Below are 26,101 nucleotides of genomic sequence, written 5' to 3'. Positions count from 1 at the left end.
AATGCACATTAAAGCACTGGGAAAAGTATTGGTACGAGGCATTCTGTTCCAACCTGAAACTACCTTCCAAGTTCAGACCACTCCCAGTAGGTGAAATGCTATATATTGTCACACCAGTAGGAGGAGCTCCAATGCAATTCCATTCCACTAAGTATAAGAGTTTGAAGACCAGCTTCCAGAGTATTGCTTTAACTGGAAAATGTAAAGAAATCCTCCTGGTCAGGAGAGTGGATGCCCTTCCCGTTAAACAATGTCATCAGCAATAATACATCTGTTTATAATTTCTGTGCGGTCATGTTTAATTATAACGATTTCCCACAACAGTTATATGAAATGTTTATTTCTATACACAAAGTGTAATTTTACTATATAATCCACAGATGCTGGACCTCAAACAACACTAAACAGCAAACACCATATTTGTGTATGGTTTACCATATCCTGAGAGAAGACAAACTATCCCCTGCATTATTCCAGAGATATTGTAAACACAGCAGAAGACCAAGGATATCTTTTAGAGACCATCTCTCAGAAAGTTAAAAACAAAATCACACACCTACTGCACGTTTCACTTTAAGCAATAAAATCCTTTATTAGAAAGGAAAGGATGGGTCCCCATCAGCTTTCACTGTAACCATTCAGGTTCCATCCCTGAGTATCAGTGATTATATTTACAGTGCTTTACAATATTGTTTCCAGATGCTGGAATATAAATAAAAGAAGCAATGAAATCTAAATTCAAACATTACGTTTTTACAGATCAGAACCATTTCTGAATATTAAGGAACCATTTCAAATATACAGTAGTACAAGAGAACAGAAAATACTGTCCATATAAATATACACATCAGAAATAACCCAGTATGGGTCACTGCCACAGAGCATAACACGACTGACACCTCCTGCTCAAAGTGCTACAAACTTGATCAGATAATTTTATGCTTTTCATTTCCTTCCTTTATCGTGAATAAGGAAGAAAGATAGATGGATGGTCACAAATATGCACCATTAGAGGCGAGTGAAAATGTTAGCAAAATATTAAACAATGCTTCCCTGGAGAATAGATTGCCCACTGGAAAATACTCAGGATTAATCTGTGCGAACTAATTGCTCAATTGTGAATTTATCTCGAACTGGAGGAGATATCGCTACAAATAATCTCAAGGCCCTCAGATATGGATGGGAAAATGTAGCCAGGGTTCCAGCTGCTGATCTCCAGCCAGTGCAAGCACAAAAACAGGAGTGAGATCATCTGAGATGCTTCCCCTGGCCAAACGGTCAAATTTAGAGTGTGGTATCCAGAATGCAGCTCAATGACCATGTAACTCTACAATCTACCCAGATCTCACAAATGGTTTTCTGCAGAACCACTGATTTCATTTGGAGAGGGAAAAGCAGAGAAAAGGAGTAAGAGATATTTTCCAACATATAATGCTAAAATTCACTACAGTTTCTTAAATTTTTGTAATGTCTTGTATTGAAAATGTGGCCTTAACCTTTAAGTCTTAAAGTGTGAATGTGTATTCCAGTTTGTAACTCTGCATTTCAGTTAGTAACACTGTTTTAAAGCTACTTTCAAATGTCAGTTTGAAATATTAATCATTACTATCAATAGAATTAAACAATTTTTCATCAGCTAGTCATGCATTAAGTATTAGCACATTTTCTAAATTAATCCCAGAATTGTCTCGAGTAGCCAGCTACTTTGTGCCATTAATAATCATAGGATTTTAATAGTAGGGAGGAAAGTGCTTTCATGTACAGACAGGCCTCAGGAAGAATCAGAAGCCATGCCTGAGAGCCCCCAGCAGCCAGCCTTGAACACAAGCGTTATCCATAATATTCTGAAATGTTTGATGAACACAGTTGTTAAAAGATTAGAAACCCTTACAGGATATCTCAATTATTTTTAATCCTATCTGGCATCATGATAGTTTTGAGGCAATAAAAACTTCCCCAACTTCATAAGTTTTAAGAATGTTGAATCAGTTCCAACATATCTTGTCTGTCATGGAATTAGCTGAAATGGAACCTTTTAAATATTATATTGCATAGAATCTGTATTTATGGTTTAACACATCAGCTTGCTTAACAATACCTTCCTGATGCATGGTCTGAAAGTCACAAAGAAAAAATAGCAAGTGTTTAAAACTGGCTTGAAGAGGAGAAGCTTACATTCTAAAAGATTCACTGATATATCAGCAACACTTAATTTCACACTTGGGGAAAATAATTACATGGCAGAAAGAATTGTTCATTCTTTGTGATGTCTGTCTTCTGCCACTTCCTGTTCTGAATCAGAATTAAAACATGGCTCTGTCCCATAAAAGACAAAGAACAGGAGGAGATACTACAAGACTAATTGATACATCCAGGCCGCACAGCAGCCTTACCACCCAGCAACAAGCTACACAAGAGCCAGGTGTACAGTGGTCCCCACAACCCCTTCAGAACCTGGGGTTACTTGGGACGAGGTTAGCAATTAGTAAATAACAGTTCGAGGACACCATGGCGTATCAGGATATAGGAGACAATGAATCGATCGAAACCTGGAGAAGACAAAAATAAATTATTTGATTAGTTGGCTTTGGCATCAAATAAATTTCAGAGTAAAATAACCTGCAGTTATATCAGTATTGTTTCCACTTTAGGCAATGAAGTTATCCTAAAAGAATGCGGAGCTTTATAATCAAATGGAATAAAGCTTTGTTTATTTAACCCATGTTGCAATATGAACATTTCAATGCTTTTAAACAATTGGAGCAAAGTTTTCAATCACACTAGTTATCAAGATCAGTTACATGGGCAGCAACATTACCTAAAGTTCTTATCACAGCACAGGTATTTGTTTTCTTCCTCTACTAATGTTTGACTTGGTTACTGTGACAACGGCTGGACAGGACACTCCCTGGATTCCTCCTCCTGTGGTTGCTCACGTTATAAAATAATTACATTTCGGAATAACTGTTACTCTCCCTTTGTGAGTCATACTCATGTCAATATTTAGTTAATTGGAAACATAACTGCCTCTGTCACCTTCTATTCTAACACTGTTAAAGAGCACAACTAAATACTGTCAATTTTGTGTACTGATATTGTCTTGGATAAAATCTAATAAAAAGGGACATTTTGAAACATTTCTATCATATTAGTGGATTAGCACCACACATGGCCGAAATTCAATCGTATAGAAAAATGAGATTGTTCTACATGCTCATTAACCATCCAGTGAAAATAATTCCTCCTTTTTAAATGCACATTACACCTTCCACATGTTGCAAATCCACACGACAAAGGCACAGAGTAAGGCCATTCAGCCCATCATGCCTGCTCTGCCATTCCATCCTAGCTGATTTATTATCCCTCAGTCCTATTCTCCTGCTTTCTCCCCTTTTGACTCCTTGACTCATCAAGAACTTATCAGCCTCTGCTTTAAACATATTCAATGACTTGGCCTCTACAAATGTACATGGCAATGAATTTCTCATGTTAAAGAAATTCCTTCTAATCTCTCTCAATGGATACCCCTGAGGTTATGCCCACCAGTCCTAGACTCAGCCACTAGAGGAAGCATTCTTTCCACATCCACTCTATTTAGGCCTTCAATATTTCTACAGGTTTTCAATGAGATCCCCCCTCATTCTTCCAAACTCTAGTGAGTGCAGGCATCAAACACATCTCATATGTTAACCTTTTCATTCCTGGGATCATTCTCATGAACCTCCTCTGGACCCTTTCCAATTCCAGCACATCTTTCCTTAGATAAGGGGCCCAAAACTGCTCACAGCATTCCAAGTGCAGTCTGACCAATGCGTTATAAAGCCTTAGCATTACATCCTTCAGGTCCTCGCCTGTTATTTCCTCAAAGAATTCCAACAAACGTGTCATACAAGATTTTCCCTCACGGAAACGCTGACTTTGGCCTATTTCATCATGTGACTCCAAGTACTCCGAAATCACATCCTTAATGATGGATTCCAACATTTTTCCAACCACTGAAGTCAGGCCAACTGGCCTATAAATTTCTTTCTTCTGCCTCCCTCTCTTCTTAAAGAGTGGATTGGAGATCTAATTGGAGGGCAGACAGTTCTACCTATAGTTCCTGAACATCTAGGTACATAATTGGGAAATGGTCTGGTCAAAAATTCCTCTGGATAGAAACTTTTTGCCTCATTTGAAATCCTTGCTCTCCATCTTCTCTGCATTCTCTTCCTGAAAACAATTACTTCTTACCCACATTTTCAAACTCCAACTCAATTTATGTTCTCCATTTAATTTCCTTTGTTCTTAAGACTTCCTGAATATAAATCTCAACCTATATTAAAGTCTCACTTGATCTTGCTATGCCACTACTTCCTTCCACTTAATTGCAGAGAGGACTGCCTCAGGCTACACCTTTCTAATCAGACTTCCCTTTGAGTCTACTCCTGGGTAAGGCAGCTTCCCAATTCATTTGGTCACACTTCTGCAATCTAAACCAACTGTACTAATCACATCAGTTTTCTAGTCACCAGTCTGCCCCACTACATTACTGTCTTCCCCTTCCACAGTAGAGCCCCATGAAAACCACACTCACTCGAGCTGTCAAAATCTTGAATGAAAATAGCAGGCAAATAGCTTAGCCACTTATCACTTTTAAAGTGAATCTGTAATGAAGAGTTAATCACTGGGTTATGTTCTGTGCTGCTTTTTAAAGGGCATACTCACTTCTCCCTCTCCTCCACCCTTGGCTCCACCAAGTGAGATGCCATCTGGTCAGTTGTCTTTGCTACTTCCTTCTTCAGATCAACTAAGCCAAATTACTGAGGTTCCTGTTCTAAGCTACATCTTTCTTACTTCCCTTTTTCCCCTTCATGCTCCCCAAACTAAATCCGTCCACATCTCAGCTTTTGCACCGCCATGCTTCCCAAACTTCAGACTGTCTAGTCTTTCCGATTCTTAAGATTAAGTTTTCTCCCCTCAGGTATTGACCCTTTCTCCTTATATGCCATTACCCCCATCCTCAAATACCATACATTTGCCCTTGAAGATTACCTTCCTGTCTCTTCCTCCCTTTGCTTTGCAGTAATGACTATGACAACCTGTTTCTTTTCTATCCTGCCTGACCAATCTGCAGCCTGTTGTCAACACACTCCATCAGCCCTATCATCGTCAGAGGCACACATCCGGCTCGCCTCTTACCCAACCAGTCAAATCTGAGAATTGATTGCAATACCTCCTGTCAGCCTATACCATCCCGAAGACCTTTGCTTACCTCCTCATGTACAAGTTAATAACCAGCACCTCTCCTGATCACCAACTGCAAATAGACTGCTTAATTTTCTCTAAATATTCAGAAAAAAAACAGAACAAAACCCTTGGCTCCCTTCCCCAACAAGTACTCCACTCAGATCTCCAGGTCTATCCCTCTCCCTGACAAAATGTCTGATTCAAAACACGTGCAATATGGATATTGTATTTGATAAACAGAAGTAATTCTGTGGATGCCTGAAATCCAGAGTTACACAGACAAAAAGCTTCAGCGTCTATAGAAAGCAATTAATAATATGACGATTTGGGCCGAGACCCTTCATCAAGACTATTCCTTTCCGTAGATGCTGCCTGATCTGCTGAGTTCCTCCAGCATTTTATGCTACTATTATACTTGATCCCAAAATGAGATTCAGACCACAGTTTGCATCTTCAAGAGTGCTTCAAAGCTTGATCACTGCATTTGTTCATATCTAGTTTCCCTTGGTAAATTCAAGGTCACCCAAAGACTTCTGCCCTCACCTTAATTTGTACTTGCTCAGTTATTGTTCATTATTATCCTGCATATTAGCATACATTTCCTCTTGGTTAAACAAGATCCCAATTTTAAAATTCAAAGCTTTGTTTTTGAATTACTCTCCAGTCTAGGCTTCAGAGTTCCTCCTCTTGGCCATTTTCATTTCCAGTTACATCCCACCATCACTGGGAGCTTTAGAACATAGAACAGTACAACACAAGACCAGGCCCTTTGACCCACCGTGTAATGCAAAATCAGCTAAAAAAAAACAAAAAACGAATCCCTCTTACCTATACAATATCCGTATCCCTCCATCATCCTCATTCATGCCTATCTAAATCTCTCTCAAATTTTTCTAATGTATTTGCCTTTACCACCATACCAGGCACACACTCATCCCCTTTGAACCTGTCCCCTCCCACCTTCAATGCATGCCCTCTGGTATTAGACATTTCAACACACGGGGGAGAAAGATGCACCCTGCCTACTCTATCTATGCCTCTTAACCTTATAAACCTCTATCAGAGCTCCCCTCAGCCTCTGCTGCTCCAGAGAAAACAACCCAAGTTTGTCCAGCCTCTCATCCCCTCCAAGCCTGGCTTCATCCTGATCTCAGTTATCAAGGTCTGGAGCCTGTGGAATTCCCTCTGCAAAAACTCTTCAGTAGTTTCCTTGAAGACACACATTACATCTTCTCAGATTAAGTTTTAGATACCTGCCATAATATCTTCTCATGGGGCTGCTAGATTTTGTTTCATAACAGATCACTGGAATAGATTGGGTGTATTTGGCCATATTAAACTTTATCTACATGCTTAAGATTTTATCCAAAAACACCTTTTTTCCAGACAATATTGTTTGCTGTGTCAGGCAAATTGTGCTACAGCATCAGGTTGCCCTGTCTACTCCAAGTGCTTTGAAGGAAATTACATTTGATTAAACTACCAAAAAAACTGTTGACTCTTGTATATTCACTGCCTGAAGCAACAATCTACGATCATATATACAGCGAATTCAAACAAGCCTGCACCTTGGAAAAGAACTTTGCCTAGAGGGTGCATACATTAGAAATTAGAAGAGCATTGTCTACAACAATCTGATTGATTATTTTAACAGGAAAATCATGGCCAATGCACAATGTTTTCACTTTCTAGGGCTTTTATCAAAGAGAATGAATGCAATTTACCCCAAATCACTTTTCCATTCTTCCATTAACCTGCATAATCAGACTATAAAACAGTAGTAGTCAGACACTTGATAAAGTGCCTCAATTGAATGAAAAACACAGCCCATGATCTATCCTAAATATATGACATCACAAATTGTTTCATACAATTTCTACATTTCCTTTTATTAGCTTCTCAGTTAAGTTGCAAATTGGAAATATAATTTCCTAACTGTTTCGTGCATGCTTGTGTTGCGTTGTTGAGAAATCAGAAATGGACCCAGAAAAATCTTAATTACCAATATGTCCACCTAGACAGTGCTGGATGTGAAGAACTCTTACCTAGATGGATCATCTTCAACAGAGAAACCCCCCTTCAGATTAATAGCATTCCTTTTATTTTCAAATGTGCCATAGCTCAGTGTAACCTGAAAGGAAGACCAGTACATTCAAGTTGCTGTTAATCCAAGGGGTAGGTGTGTTACATTTTAAAAATGTCATCAAGCTGTTTCCTACTTATGCGGCTTACCTGGTTGGGAATGTCAGATCTCATTACTTGCTGCAGGTTCTCCAAGTGCGAGTGAAAAAGATTACTCCGGATCAATTTCACTCCCAGTACTGCCTCAACTATGTAACCAATGGTGCAGTCATCAGGGAGACGAATTTTCTCTGCAGTGCTCATGAAGTGACCTCCGCTGTGGAGAGAGCAAGCAGCAATTGAGTGCTGGACTCTATTCATACAGCACACCCCAGCATCTGGCTCAAACTAAAAGGATTGTGTGTGTACATTATATTTAACAGAACCATTTAGATTACATTGCGATTAAGTTCTTTGAAACTTTCAGAATATTTGTAAGTTTGAAGTGGAGACCGGCTTTACCCATCATCAATCAGCTACAACTCAAACCTTACACTGATCCCTCTATTCCTTCAACATCCAATCAGATTCTAACACTCAACAAACTAATGGTCAATTAATCTGTTAACACGAAACATGATTCTGATTTATCTCGGAGAACTCTAAACAAATCAATACACATGTTTGATTTCATTTAATAGAACAGGGTGACTAATTGATTATACAAGACTCCCAAGGAGAAAAAAAAATTGCAGTTAAAAAGCCAATTCACCCATCATAAAGTCGGAAAATTCAGCATAGCAGCAGGCCCTTTTCCCCTCTAAATCCATGCTGACCATCACATTTTACCTTCTTTTATTCTCCCCACTTTCTCATCAACTCCCAGATTCTACCATTCACCTACAATAGGATGCCAATTAACCAATCAGTCAACACGTCTTTGGCATGTGGAAGGAAACCATGTAGTCACAGGGAGAATGTGCAAACTCCACAAGTCAGGATTGAACTCACCCTGCAAAGAAATGTCTCCAGCAGCTGTGTCACTGCGCCACCCTTATTTTCAATGACAATAATCAAACAAGTCCAGTTGCTGTCATAACCCTTACCTTGCCCACGGACTCATCTTCAGTGCCAGTCCTCGGCTGATGCAGAACCCAGCTCCTCCAGTTGCAAACCAGAAATGTACGGGCCGCTGAAAGGAAACAAATTACAGGTACATCGTTAATCACCTTTTTGCCTGAAGGATGCCTGGACTTTCTTCTAGTCTCAACTTTGACAGCTACTTTGTGTACAGCACGTAACAGATGCACAATGCTAAGAAACTCCGTCCTAAATGGAAACCAGGTATTTTGAAACTATACCCCATAGTTCAAAACCCCCATGAAGGGAAATATTCTTTTTTTCCATCACTATATTAATCTGTCCATCATTATACCTACCACTTTATTATTACTGATCCTTTCAGTGGCCTCAATAGGGCGATCTAGGCTCGGCTTCCCAATGTAAATGTCCTGAGTGTGTGGGTACTGCGCCAGAAGCTTCACCAAGGTGCGGGTGTTCACATAATTATCATCATCCACATGACAAAACCATCTAAAAGGTGAAAGTGAACAAATAAACATTTAAAGAAAAGGTGTGAACCTATCGCACAAACCCTGTGGTGATGCCACATTGACACTCATTCGTAATCATTCAAACTCACCCCCACCCCCCTCCCCATGTTCCGCTGCAGTTGCAAAACAACAACATTGATCTGTAATGAAGTTTTTTTTCTGGATTTTGAAACAATGTTGTTGCAGAATGGAAATGTAATTCTAATCAGAGCCGTACTATGTATAATTTTCTATTAAACAATGTTCACCATTTCCCTAGAGTGGAAATCTGTGTCATTTTCATCATGATTGGTATTGGATGCCCCAGGCAGAGCTGGCTGACCACAGGTCCAACTGGCCCAAAACAGTGAATGAGCTTACTTGGGATACAAAGGCACACCACCCAGCCACCCCAGTACCCAAGATCGATGGAAAGATGATCCATTCGCTGACACTTTGTGTTCTCGGGGTTGTGAAGCTGAGTGGAGGAGAAGCACAGCAGGAAGTGTAACCTAAATGAAAATGTTTATCCTGCGATTATTTCCAGCAGATTGTTGATGCTGTACTGTAACGCATCCAACATGACCGTGATGTCTTTCTTACCAAAGCAAGTTATTTCTAACATTGAGGTTTAATGTATCCAGATGCACTACAAGCTAAACCACAAAATTGCCTCCTTTACTTCTGTGTACTGGCTCTCTTCCCTCTCCACTCTCAGTCTTGGTACAGGGTTTCAATATGAAACATTAACCATCCATTTGCCTCTACAACTGTTGTGCGACCTTCATTTTTAAAAAAATGTAAATCGCTAAGGATTCAAATTCTCAGATTCTTTGCCGAGATTTTCGTTCTTCTCTTTCATTCCCCTTGCTGACTCTCTATTTTATTGATGACTTCAACCCTTTAGCATTCTGGCAGTGAAAATTATTACTTACGTGGGCCTAAACACACTTACCTGGGAGCTCTTCTTAGCATAAGTTGAGGAGTTTCTCATCTTCCACACATAATGGAGTCAGTTTTTTTTTAAATAACCAGAAAAGATGGCGGCGCAACGCAGCTTGCAGCGGCCACTCCGGAGCTGATTATCTGTTATTTGTGAAGTGGGGTGCCGTGCGCAATCATAATCGGATGAAAAACGGATGTGGGAGCACGGAGGAACATCGGGAAATCTTCAAGAAGACCTTCTTCGTTGCTGATGCTGCTGTGAGGTCCAGTACTCTGCTGGGAAGAACAGGCCCCCACAGTCCTCGGGGTTGTGTTGCCGATGGCCGTTGGTGGGGCTCAGCAGAGGATGGTGCTCGGAGAAGCTATGCCGGAGGGGATGGTCATCGGCTCGGAGGTTCGACGGAGTCCGCTGCGGTCAGGTTGCTTTCGGTGTCTGCTGCATCTGCGAGGCTGAGTCGGGCGGCGCCATGGAAGTCCATAGCGGGGGTATTCCCTTCTGCCGCTGGCATGGGATGGCGAGTCTGTCGGGACCGTCGGGACTTGTGGAAACTGTGTGGTGATTTCTTTTGAACTTATAGTCCTTTAACTTCTTTGGACTATTTTTACTGTGCCCATGGTCTGTTTTTTTTTATCAATTATGCTATTGTTTGCACTGTTGTAACTATATGTTGTAATTATGTGGTTTTGTGCAGGTCTTGTAGCTTTAGTTTTTGGTCTTGTTTGTCTGGTGGCTTTGGAGCTCCTTTCCAGGGAACGTGCTAAGATGGTAGCGCAATATTAATACGCAGCAGCCTCTCCGGACTCTGGATTAGGGATTGCCAAACATTATGTGGATTTCTGGTGTAGTCTGTTTTGTCATATGCTTTTGTGATATCATTCTGGAGGAACGTTGTCTCATTTTTTAACTGCATTGCATTTGTGGTTTCTAAATGACAATAAACTGAATCTGAAATAAAGAATCCCCACTGGCAGCATTCTACCTTCCTCAAGAACCAATAATAACATTCTAGATATACTACTGATTGGAGATCACATACAGAACGTGAATTTAGGGCCATTGAATCTACATGGCCCAGCAACGAAAGTAATCGGGTTACTTTATCCTTCCCCACCACACCCCCACTCCACCCACGTGACTTGCCTTTCTGCTTTGGTACTCACTTTCTCCCCGATTCAATAAACTTGTCATATTCCACTGCCATCTTGCAGGAAAGCGCCTGTCGACTGTGAGCAGCCGAGCAATTCGTGTTGATCATGTGGCCTGCTGGTGAGAAAGTGAATGCTTTAAACAACAGCACACTTGGGAAGCAGCTGAAGAACAATGAAAACAAACATCTGAAATGTGCATTGACTTCAGAGGAAAGGAGGAGTCAACAATCCCATTCGAACAAATGAAAATAAAGCTTACCAGATCATTTTACAAAAAAAAACTCAGAATAGTCTCATCCCAAAACAGAAGGAAAACTTACTCCACCATTTTTAAAAGGATTTCCAAGATCCATACAAAATGACCCAGGGGTTAACGGGCTTAAAAGTATTTAAGCTGTTGCTTTTGATAACAACATAATTGAATTTGCAGACAGCTGCAGCCTTGTTGTAAGGGGGTTGGGTCAGAGCTCAGCTGGTCTGTGCATTGAATCACTTTTGATGTTCTTCCTCAGGCCCGGAGTCAAGTCAGCCACAATCTCCATGGCAACAAGTCCCTCTCTTCTCTCTCAATCAATTTTATTCAAGGCCATCCCATGCAACAGGTGGCTGATAGTGGGAAAGTATTAATTGAATAGAGACTAAGCAGTAGTAGTTATGAAGCAGTGGCAACCAAATACACTTCAAATTTCAAACAGCAAATGCTGGTGATCTGCTAGTTTACTGGATGATATTAAGAAATCTCAGTAATCCACCAATATAATCCAGATTCCTTCACCGAACCACAGCTTTCATTTTCAGAAGTAACTTTGCACAGGTATTTAATCACGCCTCAACAATTATTTGTAGATTACTTGAAGTGGTCCTATTTAACAAAAATGTCTCATTCCAATCTATTCTTTTTTGGTAATTCAGTACAGATGTACCCTGGGAATACTTCAGTAATTAAAGTATTAGATTGCCACAGTTGCTTACAATCTTAGCAAACTAGATATTGCCATTTAAAATCAAGGGCCACTTATGCCAACATTGCCATAAAATCGCAGGTAACAGATTAACACCGAAAATACCGTGGACATAAGTATTTCTAGACTCATTAATGATTCTAGGACTCCTTCCAGACTAAGGTATGGGAAAAGCTGAGACCTGATGTACCCCATAAAATGATCCCATGGCTCACCTGACTTTTTCTTTAACTCTTCATCATCTCCATCAGTGAAGATGTATGTCTGTGAAATGAAAAATAAACAAAGTTTATTTGTGCTGTTTCTAGTTCCTTTATTGCTTCATGTAGAGTACTGTTGATATAGTTATCACTTATCAGTAACAATTACAAAGAATACATAACAGCAGCTATATTTCATCAGAAGTTTGAAAAGAATTGGTATGACACCCAAGATCCTTGTAAATTTCAACAGATATACCATGTAGAGCATTCTAACTGGTTGTATCACTATCTGGTACGGCGGGGCAACTGCACGTGATTGGAAAAAGCTGCAGAAAGCTGTTAAATCAGTCAGCTCCATCATGGGGATGAGCCTCCACAACATCGAGGCCATCTTCAAAAGGTGGCATCCATCAAAGACCTCATCACCTGGGAATTGCCCACTTCTCACTGCTACCATCAAGGTGGTAGTACAGGAGCCTTAAGACTCAACTTTTCAGGAATAGCTTCTTCCATTCTGCCATCAGATTTCTGAATGGACAATGAATCGAACACTACCTCAGTATTTTTCCCTCTCTTTTGCATTAATTTATTTTGTATTATACTTACTGTAATTAATAGTTTTATTATGTACTGTAATGTAAAACAACAAACTTCACGACATATGCCAATGATATTAAACTTTATTCTGATTACATATATCCTGTGTCTATTATGTTAATTAGACCATCTGCATGATGAATTATCATTTCACTAGCAATACCATGGAAATCTAAAATACCATTATTTAGTGGGCACGTTACACCAGAGAAAACCCGTGCAAGGCAACTTAGATTCCTTCAACTAACCCCACCCCCACGTTAGCAGTCTTAGCATCTTTGGTTATTCTCATTTCCCTCCACTCCTTATCCACCCCCTCCTCTTCCTAAACTTTTCTTCACTGTCTGAACCAGCATAGTTTCCACTGGCTCCGATTAAAGCAAAATTTATTCCAAACTGCTGCTTAAACAAGTCAAACAAGCTTAAAACGTGAAGGGTGGGAGTGGTGGGAGGAAGTTAAAAAAAAGCAAGCCTCACCACAGAAAGATCTGCTGTCTTGCTTTCTGCATTTTGCCGCAGCCTTTCCATAGCAACCGGTTCTGATCTCCCCAGCATCCCAGCCTCACAACTAAAGCGAGACAAAGAGGGTGACCCCTGGGCTCCTTCAACATTGGGGCCATTGTAGTGTAGCCTGTCACCGAGGAATGATGCCATTCGGCAAGAAATAACCCTGCTACTACTGTTTAAAAGTGCAAGCACGTTAACCGCCAAACGACAGGTTGCAATCAAACCCTCTGATCAAGAATATAGTTTTTAAAAAAACAAAGTTCAATCATTTCTCTTTATTCTGGACACAAGAGGTTGAGTTACTTCAAAATAAGGTGACGCCAACTTGAGTCCTGTCACTACTTTGATGTCATTAGGGCTTCTTCAGCCTTGAAACACATTCCTTTGAGACTATTTACTTTGGCTGTGTTTGGAACAGCACCTGGAGTCCAACACCTCAGGCAGTGGCACGGGCCGCCAGCCACTCAGCTCCTTACAGTCAAGCCGGGCATGTTTATACAGCTAACACTATGCATATTTACACAGTGACACGGCCTTCAGAGCTTCTGAATGTCCAAGTGCAGGCTATAAACTAGTTTTAAACTGAGCCCAACTTGCGTGAACCCAATCCAGACGGCCAACACGTTGCAGGTGGGAACAGGGAGAAAACAGAAGGTGCAGTAAGGTAGGGCAGGCCAAGATCCAGCTCCCCAACAGAGTAGAATGCTTATGAAGAATAGGGAGAACCTGTGTTATAGAAACAGCTGTCGAGAACAATGGGCAGAACAATTGGGGAAGCAGGAAGGAACTACCCAGGAAAAAACAAAAAGCATAATTTCTGCTCTACTGCCGCACAAGTCTGTGTATTCAAGGCATGCCGCTACCCACCCGTGTTAAGCGCTCCTCACAATAGCAAGGATTCCGCGCTTGAATTAAGTCGCCAAGCAAAGAAACTTTAAAAAAATGTTTTAACCAATTAGCATACAGCTGAGCAATTTAAACAAAGGAGGGGTAGGGGTAAGGGTAAACTTAGTCTTTAGTTAAAAAGACTCCTTCTGACCACCTGCTGGCTCCATTAACCAGAACACATTTTATTTTGGTCAATAACTGTGCAAGAATCATCATGTCACTCAGCTGCCTTCCTTTAATGGTGGGGCCGACGGAATTTGAAGGCCAACTATTTAAAAGCGTGCACAGATTTAGCTGTTTATGGTCCATTTTCATTCCTGAAGTGCACTAAATAACCCAAATGTCTGCTGCCAGTTTTTCTCCTCCAAAATAAAGGGTTGCCTGTTAAGCTTTTCACACCAGACATAAAATTGCAGAAGAATTACTTAGGAATACAAGATGTCTGCTGGTCATTCACAAGTATTCCAGGATAATAATTTCAATGAAGTTAATGTTGCACTGTGCAACTAGATCTTGTCACAGAAGAACTGGATTACACTAGAGGGAAAATGAATTTCCACAACTGTTTGCCTGTCTCCATAGAATTTGGAAACTTGCAGTGAGACGGCATCAGTAATTGACTGACAACCAGGGTAAGTGGCCAAGGCCAGCACAAAGGGCATCATTACTGAGCCCACATCCATCTTCCCAGCAGTCTGCCTACATACAACTATGTATGATACATACATCCAGCAACAGATGGGGCAGAATTTTTTGAGTGTATTTAGAAAGGTTTCTCAAATCAGGGAATATCTGTTTCCCAGGGTTGAAATGTCTAATAGCAGGCCCAGCATGCCTTGGAGGTAAGGAGAGGGGGCTAGGTTTAAGGAGGATGAGGGGCAAGATTTTTTTAAACCTCAGTGGTGGATATGGTGGCAGAGGCAAAGGCATTAGATGCTTTGAAGAGACATTTGGATGCAAGGATGATGGAGGGAGGGATATGGACATTGTGTAGGTAGGAAGGATCAGTGTTTAGTGTCAGAGTTGGTTTTTAGCTGGTTCAGTACAACATTGTGGGCCGAAGGGCCAGTTTCTGTGCTGTACTGTTCCATGTTCTAAGTATCAACCAGTGCAAGTCTAGCAGAATTCCCAATTGCCTACTGGCTTCTAGAGGTAAACCGGCATTCAAAAACTCATGGCACGTAGTAGCACAGGAGACTATTTGGCCCTATGTAAGGGAAATCTGGTGAGTCTCTCTCCCCAGAACACTATTTAAGTACCTATCCAGCTATATTTTGAATACCAAATTTAGAAATACCTCTACTCTAGCAGCACATTCCAGACCTTAAGATTATTGTTTCTCATATTTATTTCACTTTCACTTGACGTCTCCTGCCTCCAGACGCCTCCAACTTCCTTTCCATTTGCTTTGTTTTCTTCACGACTTTGAATATCTCCATCAGATCCCTTCACAGTCAGTTTTTCCAGGAAAGTAACCCCAGCTCCTTTGGTGTACTCGCTTAAAAGACTCACGTCCTTGGAGATCATTTTGGCAAATCCCTTCTGCCTTTAAGAAACATTTCTCCTGAAGGGTGGCTCCCTACTCTCGGCTTGTGAACAAGTATTCTACAAAAGCTCATCATGATTTCCTTGTTCTTATATTTTTGGCTTCTATTTATATAGCTCAGGATACTCATTTCCTAAGCCACTCTCAACCTCCCCTTCCACGTCCAATGATATTTTTGCCCTTATGGAAATGTGCTCACTCGCTTACATGCTTCACATCCAGCCTAACATTTTGCATTTGTTCGCATTAAACCACACAGACCAATGATCTAGCCTTTATCATGTATGCCAACTGTTGTTTCTGCAAAAAAAAGGCAAGGTTTTCAATGGCATTGTGCAGAGCAAAAAGGAATCCAGCTCAACCAGCAGCTTGTATTAACTGATCTCTTTTGGGTAACAAGGCCTCAATGCACCTTAAGGGGGGGGGGAGGGGGGGGGGAAGTAGGAGAGAAATAAGTCATTTCTTAAATACTAACCCACAACTCCTACTGCAAATTGGAAAACAAAAACTGACAAGGTTGTGATGCACTTCAAAGCTGAATCGTCAGCTTGAAGTCACATAAAGAACATCAAAATTCGGGCAGATCCGTCCGTGTGTGCATTCTAGCACTTTGAGGGAGGGGGGTGTGCAGCAGGCGTAAGGGAAGGAAACAGTTCAGAAAATCTAATTGATTTCAACGCTCTTTAGTTTGGATGAGTTGTCAGAGAATGTATTCCCATTGCAATTCAGAATCCTAGGATGGGCAGTATTCAGGTTTAAGATAGATTTTAAAATGTGGGATAACCAAGGTAAACAAGCCAACTCCACTATGAGAAAGAATTAATCCACACAAGCAAATAATATAATGACTTTCATCCATGTGTTTAAAGCAGTAGGGAGCACTGGTCTCTGACACTACTAGACTGCAGCTCGAATTTAAGGCAGCTGTCTCCACTGCCTATTTTGCATTGATTTTCTGAATCTCCACTGCGGAAGCCAGCAGTCGGGCCGGCTGTCTCTGCCTCGAAAAGACACTCAGCAGGAAAGGCAAAGTCAGCCCCTTTGGAGCCAGTATCTGAGTCCTGCAGTTATCACTTTGCACACTCCCACCCTTCTTCCTGCTCAGGCTTCACGGTCTCTTCGGGCACAGAGCCAGAAATCTCACAAATAACAGCCTGCCAGCTCATTTGGTTTTTCCATTGATACGCACCCCCCCCCCCCTCAGCCACCCACCCACCATTACAAGTTTAGCTCAGTTCTATACCATACAGTCCAGCCTTGCGCCTGGTGAAACACCCACCTCAAAAGCAGTATGGCTAACTCTCCAGTTAATCGCCTGTAATTAGCTCAACTTCAGATCAGTGCAGAGCTTTGTTCTGTTCTAACACTTCATGTTCTGATTCTCAAATACAGGGCTTGATCAATCACGAGCGTTAGAACATCTGTGTGCTTATAATGCTAATCAACTGCAAGGAGGAGACCCGACCTCTTCATATTATGCAGCACTGCCAGCAATTAAATTAAAATTATAAACATACCTTACACTACTGAAGGAATGAACTAAGGGGTATTTTAGAACATCTCAAATTGAATGGAACAACTACACTGAAGTGCAGTCACACACATTATCTTGGCCCATTGTATAATAAATACCTTTACAATTTGTGACTAATATCATTTTAATCCAGAAAGTAGTTTCGTTTCAGCACAGCTCCACCAATCTAGCTCCTTCAAAATCAATCTCTTGTATCACACAAATCCACTCGTAAGATACCCAAATTTTGAACTAAGCACTCATTGTTTTCTGGTCCCATTGTCTCTCCAAACCTATTCTTTTCTTTCAACTGGGAATTGTCTTTGTTTTCTGTCAGCATTCATTCTGACCAACACAGGAAGGCAGGCTGGAGGAACTATGAACAATGCAGTCCGCCAAATCTGAGAAAAAGGCAGGAAACCATTTTCTATTGATAAGCTAAGTAACACAAGGCCGGGAAAGGAATATAGGAAGCTCAGTAATGTTAAAATAATAATTTGTATAGAATTTTAATTTGAAGTATTATTTTAAATGGCCACTACAGCATTGATCAGAAACAATGCATTAACATTGGAAAGAGATTCAGTATCTTTTTAGTGGGCTAAAGACCCCCAGTTTTCAGCCCCTCTCAGATTTGTAATTCTGACCGATAACTGCTACTCCATTCAGTAAATTAAGCACGGGTTACCATAAACCATCAGGATTGTAGGATGTGGAAAACCTATAATTCCAAAATTCAAATTGCACCATGTAGCTATCGACCTCACGGCAACCCGACAAACTTTATTTTTGAGAGTCCATGATATCCAGTCTGAACTCCGGCATGAAAATTATGCTCGTTTTGTAATGGCAATGATACCAGTCGAAGGATGGACAACTAACTCGAAGGTACGCATCAGGACACAGGGAAGATAGTCAACTAAACAGCTAATTGTCCCAGCACAAACTGCAAACGCACCTGAAGTTAAAATGAATATTAATGCTTAAGTGTGTGACCAAAGTCAATTCTTCACCCCTGTGTGACCATTTGACAGCTGAATCATTTATTGTAACAGATTTCAGAGTCTAGAAGAATGTGGAGTGCTTTAAAAGACAAAACATTATATGCACCAGTGGCTGCTTTCACTTGCTGTTCCCAACTTGCTAACACTTCAGTGTGCCCCAGGGTGGAGAGCGTGCCTGTTGTAAGCTGAGACGATCCCAGCCCAGTGCAGCACACGCCAAGCCTGGAGCTGCATGCCTGCCCTCGTCCCCATCTATGACAGGTGAATTGATAGCTCCAGAAGGGAGGCTCCAGATGCTGCCACTCTCACTCAAACAGCAGTCAGCTAATATTCCCTCATGTTTAGCACATTCCAGAGTCCACAAGGTAAACACTGAAAAGAAATTGCCTTTCTTTTGTAGTGCTTGCTCAAGCAAAAAAATCTGTTGCCATTAACCAGTTGGAACAGAGCAAGAACCAGCTCGAACTGGCTCAAGGTGCATTTTGGCTCCTGAGACAGCAGATCAGTGTTTATACTGTAAACTGAATACAGTGGTCCAGCAGCCAGACTTTGAAGAACAAACCAAGAGAAGAATGCAACATCAACAGAAATGCAGTTGGGCTGCAGATGCACATCTTAACAAAAGCTGGTGTGAGGTCAGAGCAATGAAAATATTCAAACTGCAGGTCCTTGTGGGGAGAATAATTTCAAAACAAACCCACAACTTTCGCAAATAGCTATTGCTGATCTGTCTGCACTGGCCATTTCTGCCAGTCCCACAGTCTTCCCAAACAACAGTTTCCTCCATCTCGGCCTCATGCTCCCCATACCCTATGATCAAGCACTGACAGCTCATAGCCCCGAGTTCCCAAAGTCTTCACTAGATTCCTCTTTGGGGATGCATTTACTCCTTGTGTCACCTTTTATCCACTCTAAGAATAAACAATGAAGAATGATTCTTTCTAAAAGTTTCAATCCTTTTATTTATCCTGCTCCTCAGTTTACAACCAGGCCCATGAACCATTAACTTAAGCTCCAGAATTCCTAGCAGAAACTCCATCTTCTCAGTTTCTCTTTAAAATGCACCTCTGTAACATATCCCATTACAATCTCCTTTACCTCAGAGTCACATTTGGGCTGCTTATGATCCCACAAGAGCCTTCAGACTTTTCTGCAAGAAGGGTATACGAGTTATTCATGCTCTATATTGCAGGGATAATTTAGACAGTAAAACATCTGCAATTTAGGGGATGCAACTCCTGTTTACTATCCATTGAATCCTGATTTTAAAAAAAGTCTACCAAGTAACCCTTTCTCATGCCATCCCAATTTCCTGCTACAATAAAGTAGCTTTGTCTAGGTTCACACTTAAGGCCACCTAGGGAGTTACTACAGAATTCCTGGATCCTATAAATCTGCAGAAATGGAGAGAAAGGACAAGACGTGCTCAGCACTTCACATATTCTTTCTGGCACCATAAAGTTCTTTAGAGTTAATCAAGAACCGGCTTATCATAGTATTGTAGGAAATGAGTTTTGCTGACTTGTGCAAAGAAAGCTCCCACAAAAATCTGATAATGACCTGTCAAGGCATATCATCTTAAGATAAAGAATGACTTAGGCACCAATGCTCCCTTGTTCTTCTTGGAAGCAGCATTGTTTTTTCCATTCACCTGACAATGGAAAATTGTCAGTTGAATGGAAATGTTATGATGCAAAAGTTGCATTTCCATGTGAAGCACTTAAACAATTCTGTTCTTGAGCACTAGATTGGACTTTTATACTCCTGCCAATGGAGAGGGATTTTAATTCACAATTTTCTAAGTGGCAAGTGTGCTACCAACTGAGCCGAAAAATCAAATGTTAATAGGGACAGAAGCAGAGATGAAGAAAGGCAGAGACACTGAATAGTGCAACAGTGCAAGGAAAGGGGCATTCACCTGGACATCTACTGCTTATTTTCATAACCACACCTCTTACCCTCCCAAATCTTTGTCCTTTGCTATTTCTACCAGCTGTTTCATCCCAGCAATTTAATCCTTTGTCTGCTGGCTAAGCTAAAATTATCCAGTGCAATTAGTAAATTCAATGCAGCCACAACCTCTCTTCTGGTATTAAACTGACCATTGAGTTTGCTTGTTGAAGGGGAAGGGGAGCACTGAGCAAAGAGCTATAGATTTTCAGCTAACCAACCTCCACCATCCTCTCCTCATCTCCTCACTCCACCCACTTAGTAGGTGCAAACCACAGCATCTTTTACAGAGCAGGGGCTGAAGAAGGGAAAGAAGGGAACAGAAACCAAAATGGGAGGAATACATTTTGTTTGATGAATAGAATGCAGAAATACTTGACAGATGCTTTATTGTTAGATAGTAGAGGAGGCGTTCCCTCAAAAACTAAACTCCATCCCAACACCTGCCCGCTGTTCCAAAAAAACAAACTCAGTTAGCACACACTTCCTGCAGTGTTTTGTTAAACATTGGTGCACAGAAAAAATGCTTTTTGCCTGTACTTTCAATAAAATTAACTTCTGGTTAACTTAAAGTAATAGCTAAAAATAACCTGGACCCCTGCCTATTAATTCCCCTTTTGACTCCCAATACCACTTTAAAAAAAGGGGGAAAAAAAACATTTTTGAACAGAAGTCAAAAGAAACAATACGGCAGTGACTCAGCTGCTGCAGACACTGTATAGATGATACACAGGGGACCACAGGTGGCAGCTGCAAGAATGTTTAGAGTTAGCCTACATGCTAATATTTCACTGGGATTCACTCCACTCTTGTTCAGTAGGTCACTCCATGCGGCTGCTTATGCTGAAAACAGTCATGTGATAAGACTTGCAATTTAGCCCCTTTCATTTATTGGCAACCAATGCTCAAAGTCGAAGTATGATTTCAGGCTATCAAGCATGTGTCAAAATTTAATTAAATCATGGCTCATCGTTGCTCCATATCCCTTAATATTTCTTTTTCTGCCCATTCATTTAGGCCCTACAGCTGATGGGACAAGTTGCCTCCAGCACCTTACTTCCAAATTTAAGATTTGCACCAGTCTGGAGATGCCAGAGGAAATAGTTTCTTCCTCTTTCCTAATTCAAATCTCATTTTGAACAACACATGCATTGGGTTCCTAAATCCAAGCAAGTACAAGTCCATTACCCTGTCAGTCCCTTTGTCACTCTGCTGCATGTACAGTGCAATCCATTTTAGACCAATACAGAGGTGTGGCACGCAGTACTTTGTAAAAGGTCATGTGCAGCAAACCTTTTATTCTCCTGCCCTTGAGATAGATAACACTTCATTAGCTCTTTCTTGAGTTTTGTAACTATCCACAAATTTTAATAATTTCTGTATTGAACTCAGCAAGTCCCTCTGCTCCTCTCTATAGTTCCTAGCTAATCGTATACAAACCCTTCATATCACTTTCTTGGGTCCAGACTAGATGTGCTCAAAATAGACAACGGGAAATCCTTCTACCACAGTCTGCACAGAACCCTGGCAGAGGAACAACATGAGCAGAATGGAGTCAGAATGCTGCAAATATGTAGCAAAGGCAGATGACATCTTTAACTTAATTACCTCACTGCTCAATCAATTTACAATATTTCAATTCATTGACTAAGTTGCATTACAAGTAGATTACTAACCACAGGCTGATAAATTTACACCAAGGCAACGTTAAACACATGGGAATAAGGCGACTCTGTAGAACTAACATTTATTGCTGTCATCATTATTTTTGTCGTTTTACATGTACATTATCCAATTATTTCACAAGTTGACTAGAATGCTATCAGGAAACCCTAGGAATGTTCAGCAGATCAGGCAGCATCTGTGGAAGGCGAAGCAAAAGTTAATGCTTTATGTCGGGGGTTCCCAACCTGGGGACCACTGACCCCTCAGTTAATGGTTGCGGTCCATGACAAACGAGGCTGGGAACCCCTGCTTCAGCTAGCTGGCTCTTATAACTTTGTTTCTCATTCCACAAATCCTGTCAATCTGCTAAGTGTTTGTCATTTTTGGCCTTTATTTCAGATTTTCAGTATTGGATAGTATGATACATTTTTAAAATTGAATTCATGAAGCACAATATTTATTTGGCATATTATATGGCACTGTATATTGAGCCCAAGCTGGGTTATGTGTATAATTCATTTTATAACAGCTACAAATATTATCTCAAACAATAACCAGAGGAAGGTTGATTTTCTGACCAGCATACCTTGTAAAGCCTGTGCAGGAAACTAAGTGCCACTGATAACCATTCTGTGCATTTATATGTTCTTAATTTCTCTAATAAAATGTATGTAAAAAGACCTGACAACCTTGTGTTTCTCTTACAGGATACAATACTGTAGGCTTGCATCTTTTATGACTACTGATATTAAAGCCATCAGCAATAGCTGGCTGTGAAGAGCAGAGGAGGAAACTGTCACTGTCACTCTAAAGATCATAAGCTGGGAAACCTTTCCCATCGCCAGGCAACCTGACCTCAGCTTCTCTTCTTTCCAAATCCATAGCTTCATCCCTTATGTTCCCATGGAAAGCCCAGCACAAGAGGCCGGGGCTCCATTCTCTGGTTTCAGAAAAGGGCTTTGTTAGCCTTCAAGGAGACAGCGTGAGAGCTGAACTACGGTCGCTCAAGCTTGGGATACAAGCTGAACGACTACAAAGCTACAAGCATCACATACAATTTACACCAAGAAAAAAATCTATCACAGGATTAAGAGAGAATCTTTTCAATGGTGATGTCATATCAAAGCAAAGAATCTTACTTTGAGTGAATTTTTGGTTGATTTAGCATGCTTGGATAGTTTCAATATCATGAATGAAAATCAAAATGTGTTAGTTTCAGAAATTACAAGATCAACATTTGTGGGATCCTGCAATATTTTGGGACTAAATGGTTCATCTCTACAGATGTCACTAACTAACTCTGAAAAGAAGCCTGGTCACCAGGTGTCAGGGTCCAAATGCCCAGCAGTAATTCGTTTTATGTGAGCTTCTGTTGATAAATAAACCCCACATACTAATGTGATTACTTTTCAGGTTTTGACATGACTTATAGGGCATCTCAATGACATCAACAGAAAAGCATCCCTATAGCAAGCTATCCCCACATATCCCATACCAGTTTAAGACTAAATTTTGGTAACATTAAAGATTTAAATGCATATGTGCTAGCAATTCAGAAAGCAGAAAACTAATATATTAGGTTTACTATTTGGTTATTAAGAGTTCAATTTACCTTTTGATGTACTTCAAAGCAACTGTCTGGACAATGTTTCCAAATTTGCTACTGAGATATTACTATCCTTAAGGATTTATCTGGTTTTGTATTGACTATGTGATTCAAGTAATTTTCTTTCACCTTTTAAGAAGTGTGCTTTAAACGTTTCGAGTCTGCATGGTTTCTGAATGTACCTGGACTTTGCGAGAACAATCGTCCCACAACATCTTCCCACGGCATGGAAGCTGTTCAAATTCTACCGCCTTTTTCCACGAATACTAGCAGACTCAATGAACAAGAATCTGTTTTACAACTGACAAGTGCGGTCGAGTCAAAGAGTGAACACCATCACTAATCACATTACATGGCTCGATTTTCCAAATTCCCAGGAGGCTGGGAGAGGAGGGAGTCAGGATTGGGGGCAGGGGCAGAAGTAGAAGCAGGGAGAAACAGAACTACACTATGTGGAGGGTTCACCCCAATGAAACTAGTTAGTGGGCATTGATTTTATCTTATTGGGAAAAATCAAAACCATTTGGTAGAAAGTCTAGGTAGACATACCATTGGGATACCAAATTCTCCAGTTATTTTCTACTGCTTCATTCATGTAATCTTCAATTCTGGAAAGTTTGATGTTTCTGCCCTAGTTAGTTGAAATGCTCACTTTCTTTAACATTTCTCTCTCTCTTCCCCCCCCCCCCCCCCATTGTTGTCTTGTTACTGCTCTCTGGGAACACATGCCCAAAAGCTCTGTGCTCCCAGCCTAATTCTGTATTCTGCTCAGGCAAGCTGGTTAAAGCCTCTGGTTTCTGTTAAACCCTCTATTTAATCAGACTAGGGCTGACAAAGCATGGAAGCCCTTGTTTCAAGGCTCCAGAGGTCTTGCAAAGGCAAATATTGTGCTCTCTTTTCACACAATCGCATTAACAAGAACAAAAAAAATTAGAAGATGGTCACTCATTTCCCTACACCCATGAGGCAATATAATTAATGATACAATTCTAATTAGGCAATATAATTAATGATACAATTCTAATTAGGTCAACAATATATCAAAGCAATACATCACAATTGTACGAATATTGGCGATTTTTGGTCATAAAATTGAACATGAAGTTTTTTTAAAAAAAAGACTGAATAACTCCTCTTTAAAGATGTTAATTAAATGATAAAGATACAAGTTAATACTCCAATAATTGTGCATCGCGAGCATTTCAGCTTAATATCCAAGAGCACTGAAAAATCTCAACCCTGAGAATACAATCAGTAAATATTTATAGCCCTGATTCCCCAAACCGGGAAAAACACCTTCTAGCCCTAGAATGACCTGCATAACCTGCAAAGTGTTATCCTCCATACCCGCATGAAATCAGAATGTGAGAAGACTCGGATTATTAACCCGCCCCTTCAAGAGCTCTGAAATCTCACTACAGAAATGAAGGTCTTCAGAAACGCAGTCACTGCCCTTAATGCGGGAAAAGCAAAGCAAGCGCCCACGAACTGCAATGTGATCACGATCTGTTAAGCGAGAGATAAAGACTTGCTAAGACAGCGGGGTATGTCGAACCAGCTGCAATAATCATAATATGACCGGAGCATGGAGAAATGTGAAACGCAAACAAGCTATTGGTTAGGAGGCAAAAGCAGAGAGGGAGCGGGAAGAAAATGCAAAGAGAATGGAGATGCATGTGCGTGTGTATGTGTTTGTGTGTAAGGCCGATTTGGAAGAGCGCCTGCGCCCGCGGAGCAGCCGGCAGGTTCAAACCTTGGGCACGGCGGAGAGGCGGCAGTGCGAGTGCCAAGACCCGCTCTGTAGCTATACCTGTCTGGGCAACAAAGCGAGGGAGACCCCCGCTGACTGCCCAGCGTCTCAGGGAAGCTGAGACCGGCGCCGCTTAATTTGAATTAAAGGAAGCCCTACAACATATATTGACGTTAAGAGACAGCAGCGCCAGATTTGGAAAACTTATTTAGTACAATTCGCCTAAATTACCCATCCGGTTACATTTTGACCGCAACAGCCCTCCTATAGTGTCCCGGGTTTTCCCCTCTCACCTGATCCCGATTGCGGGATATCCAAGTATCGAGCAGCAGCTCCAGTCTGGAGCGGTGGAATTTCTTGGTGGTCTTCACCGCAATAAACAGGTCACCGATAGTGATGTCGTCCCGGAAAGGTGTGGGAGTGACGGCCTCTTCCGAGAGTTGCCGCCTCGGCTTCAGTTCCAGCCCGCCGACGGCTCCCTGCGCTTTGGCCCGGCTCAGATCACTGAAATAGTCCTTGTAGCTCCGAGCCGGTGGATGGACGCCGCCAGGCAGCTGGGAGCGCTCGGTCGCAGCCTCCTCTTCCTCCTCGCCCTGCCCGGTGTCCCCCGGGCTCTGCCAGCTCTGGAGCGAGCGGCTCCGCAGCTCCAGACCCCGTTGTACGGGCTCCTGCCGCTGGTCTACCATCAGCACCAGCAGCCAGGTGAACGAAGCCCCCAGCAGCGAGGCCAGCAGTTTCCTGGTACAGCCCCGCGGCATCGTGATGGATCCTTTGCACCTGCTGGGGGGGTGGTGTGGGGGAACCACACCGGCAGATATCCGTGCGTGAAGCCCGCTGTGACTCCCCAGTCACTGGCTATCCGCACCGCTCCTCTGCCTCTTATAAAACATACGGCTGATGTCAGCCGCGGAGCCCCGCCTCCCGGTCGCTAACG

The 26,101-nt window shown here is 41.5% G+C and overlaps 1 protein-coding gene across 2 annotated transcripts; it reads right to left on the bottom strand.

Moving 5' to 3' along the window:
* Positions 1 to 566: 566 nt before the first annotated feature.
* Positions 567 to 26,048, bottom strand: lfng (LFNG O-fucosylpeptide 3-beta-N-acetylglucosaminyltransferase). Of its 2 annotated transcripts, none has more exons than XM_059979588.1 (8): positions 25,461 to 26,048; positions 12,154 to 12,202; positions 10,989 to 11,091; positions 8,730 to 8,883; positions 8,397 to 8,482; positions 7,462 to 7,627; positions 7,275 to 7,360; positions 567 to 2,549 (listed from the first exon to the last, which is right to left on the bottom strand). In XM_059979588.1, exons 1-8 carry the CDS (start codon positions 25,923 to 25,925, stop codon positions 2,483 to 2,485), a joined length of 1,176 nt encoding a protein of 391 aa, XP_059835571.1. In that variant the 5' UTR covers positions 25,926 to 26,048; the 3' UTR covers positions 567 to 2,482. The 2 variants fall into 2 exon arrangements, with proteins under 2 accessions (XP_059835571.1, XP_059835572.1); XM_059979589.1 differs by having other exon boundaries at positions 10,989 to 11,088.
* Positions 26,049 to 26,101: the final 53 nt, after the last annotated feature.

The sequence above is a fragment of the Hypanus sabinus genome, chromosome 9, assembly GCF_030144855.1.
Source record: "Hypanus sabinus isolate sHypSab1 chromosome 9, sHypSab1.hap1, whole genome shotgun sequence".
NCBI classification, from domain to species: Eukaryota; Metazoa; Chordata; class Chondrichthyes; order Myliobatiformes; family Dasyatidae; genus Hypanus; species Hypanus sabinus.
Note: the sequence above shows the minus strand (reverse complement) of the source record. Positions and strands in the feature narration are given on the sequence as shown.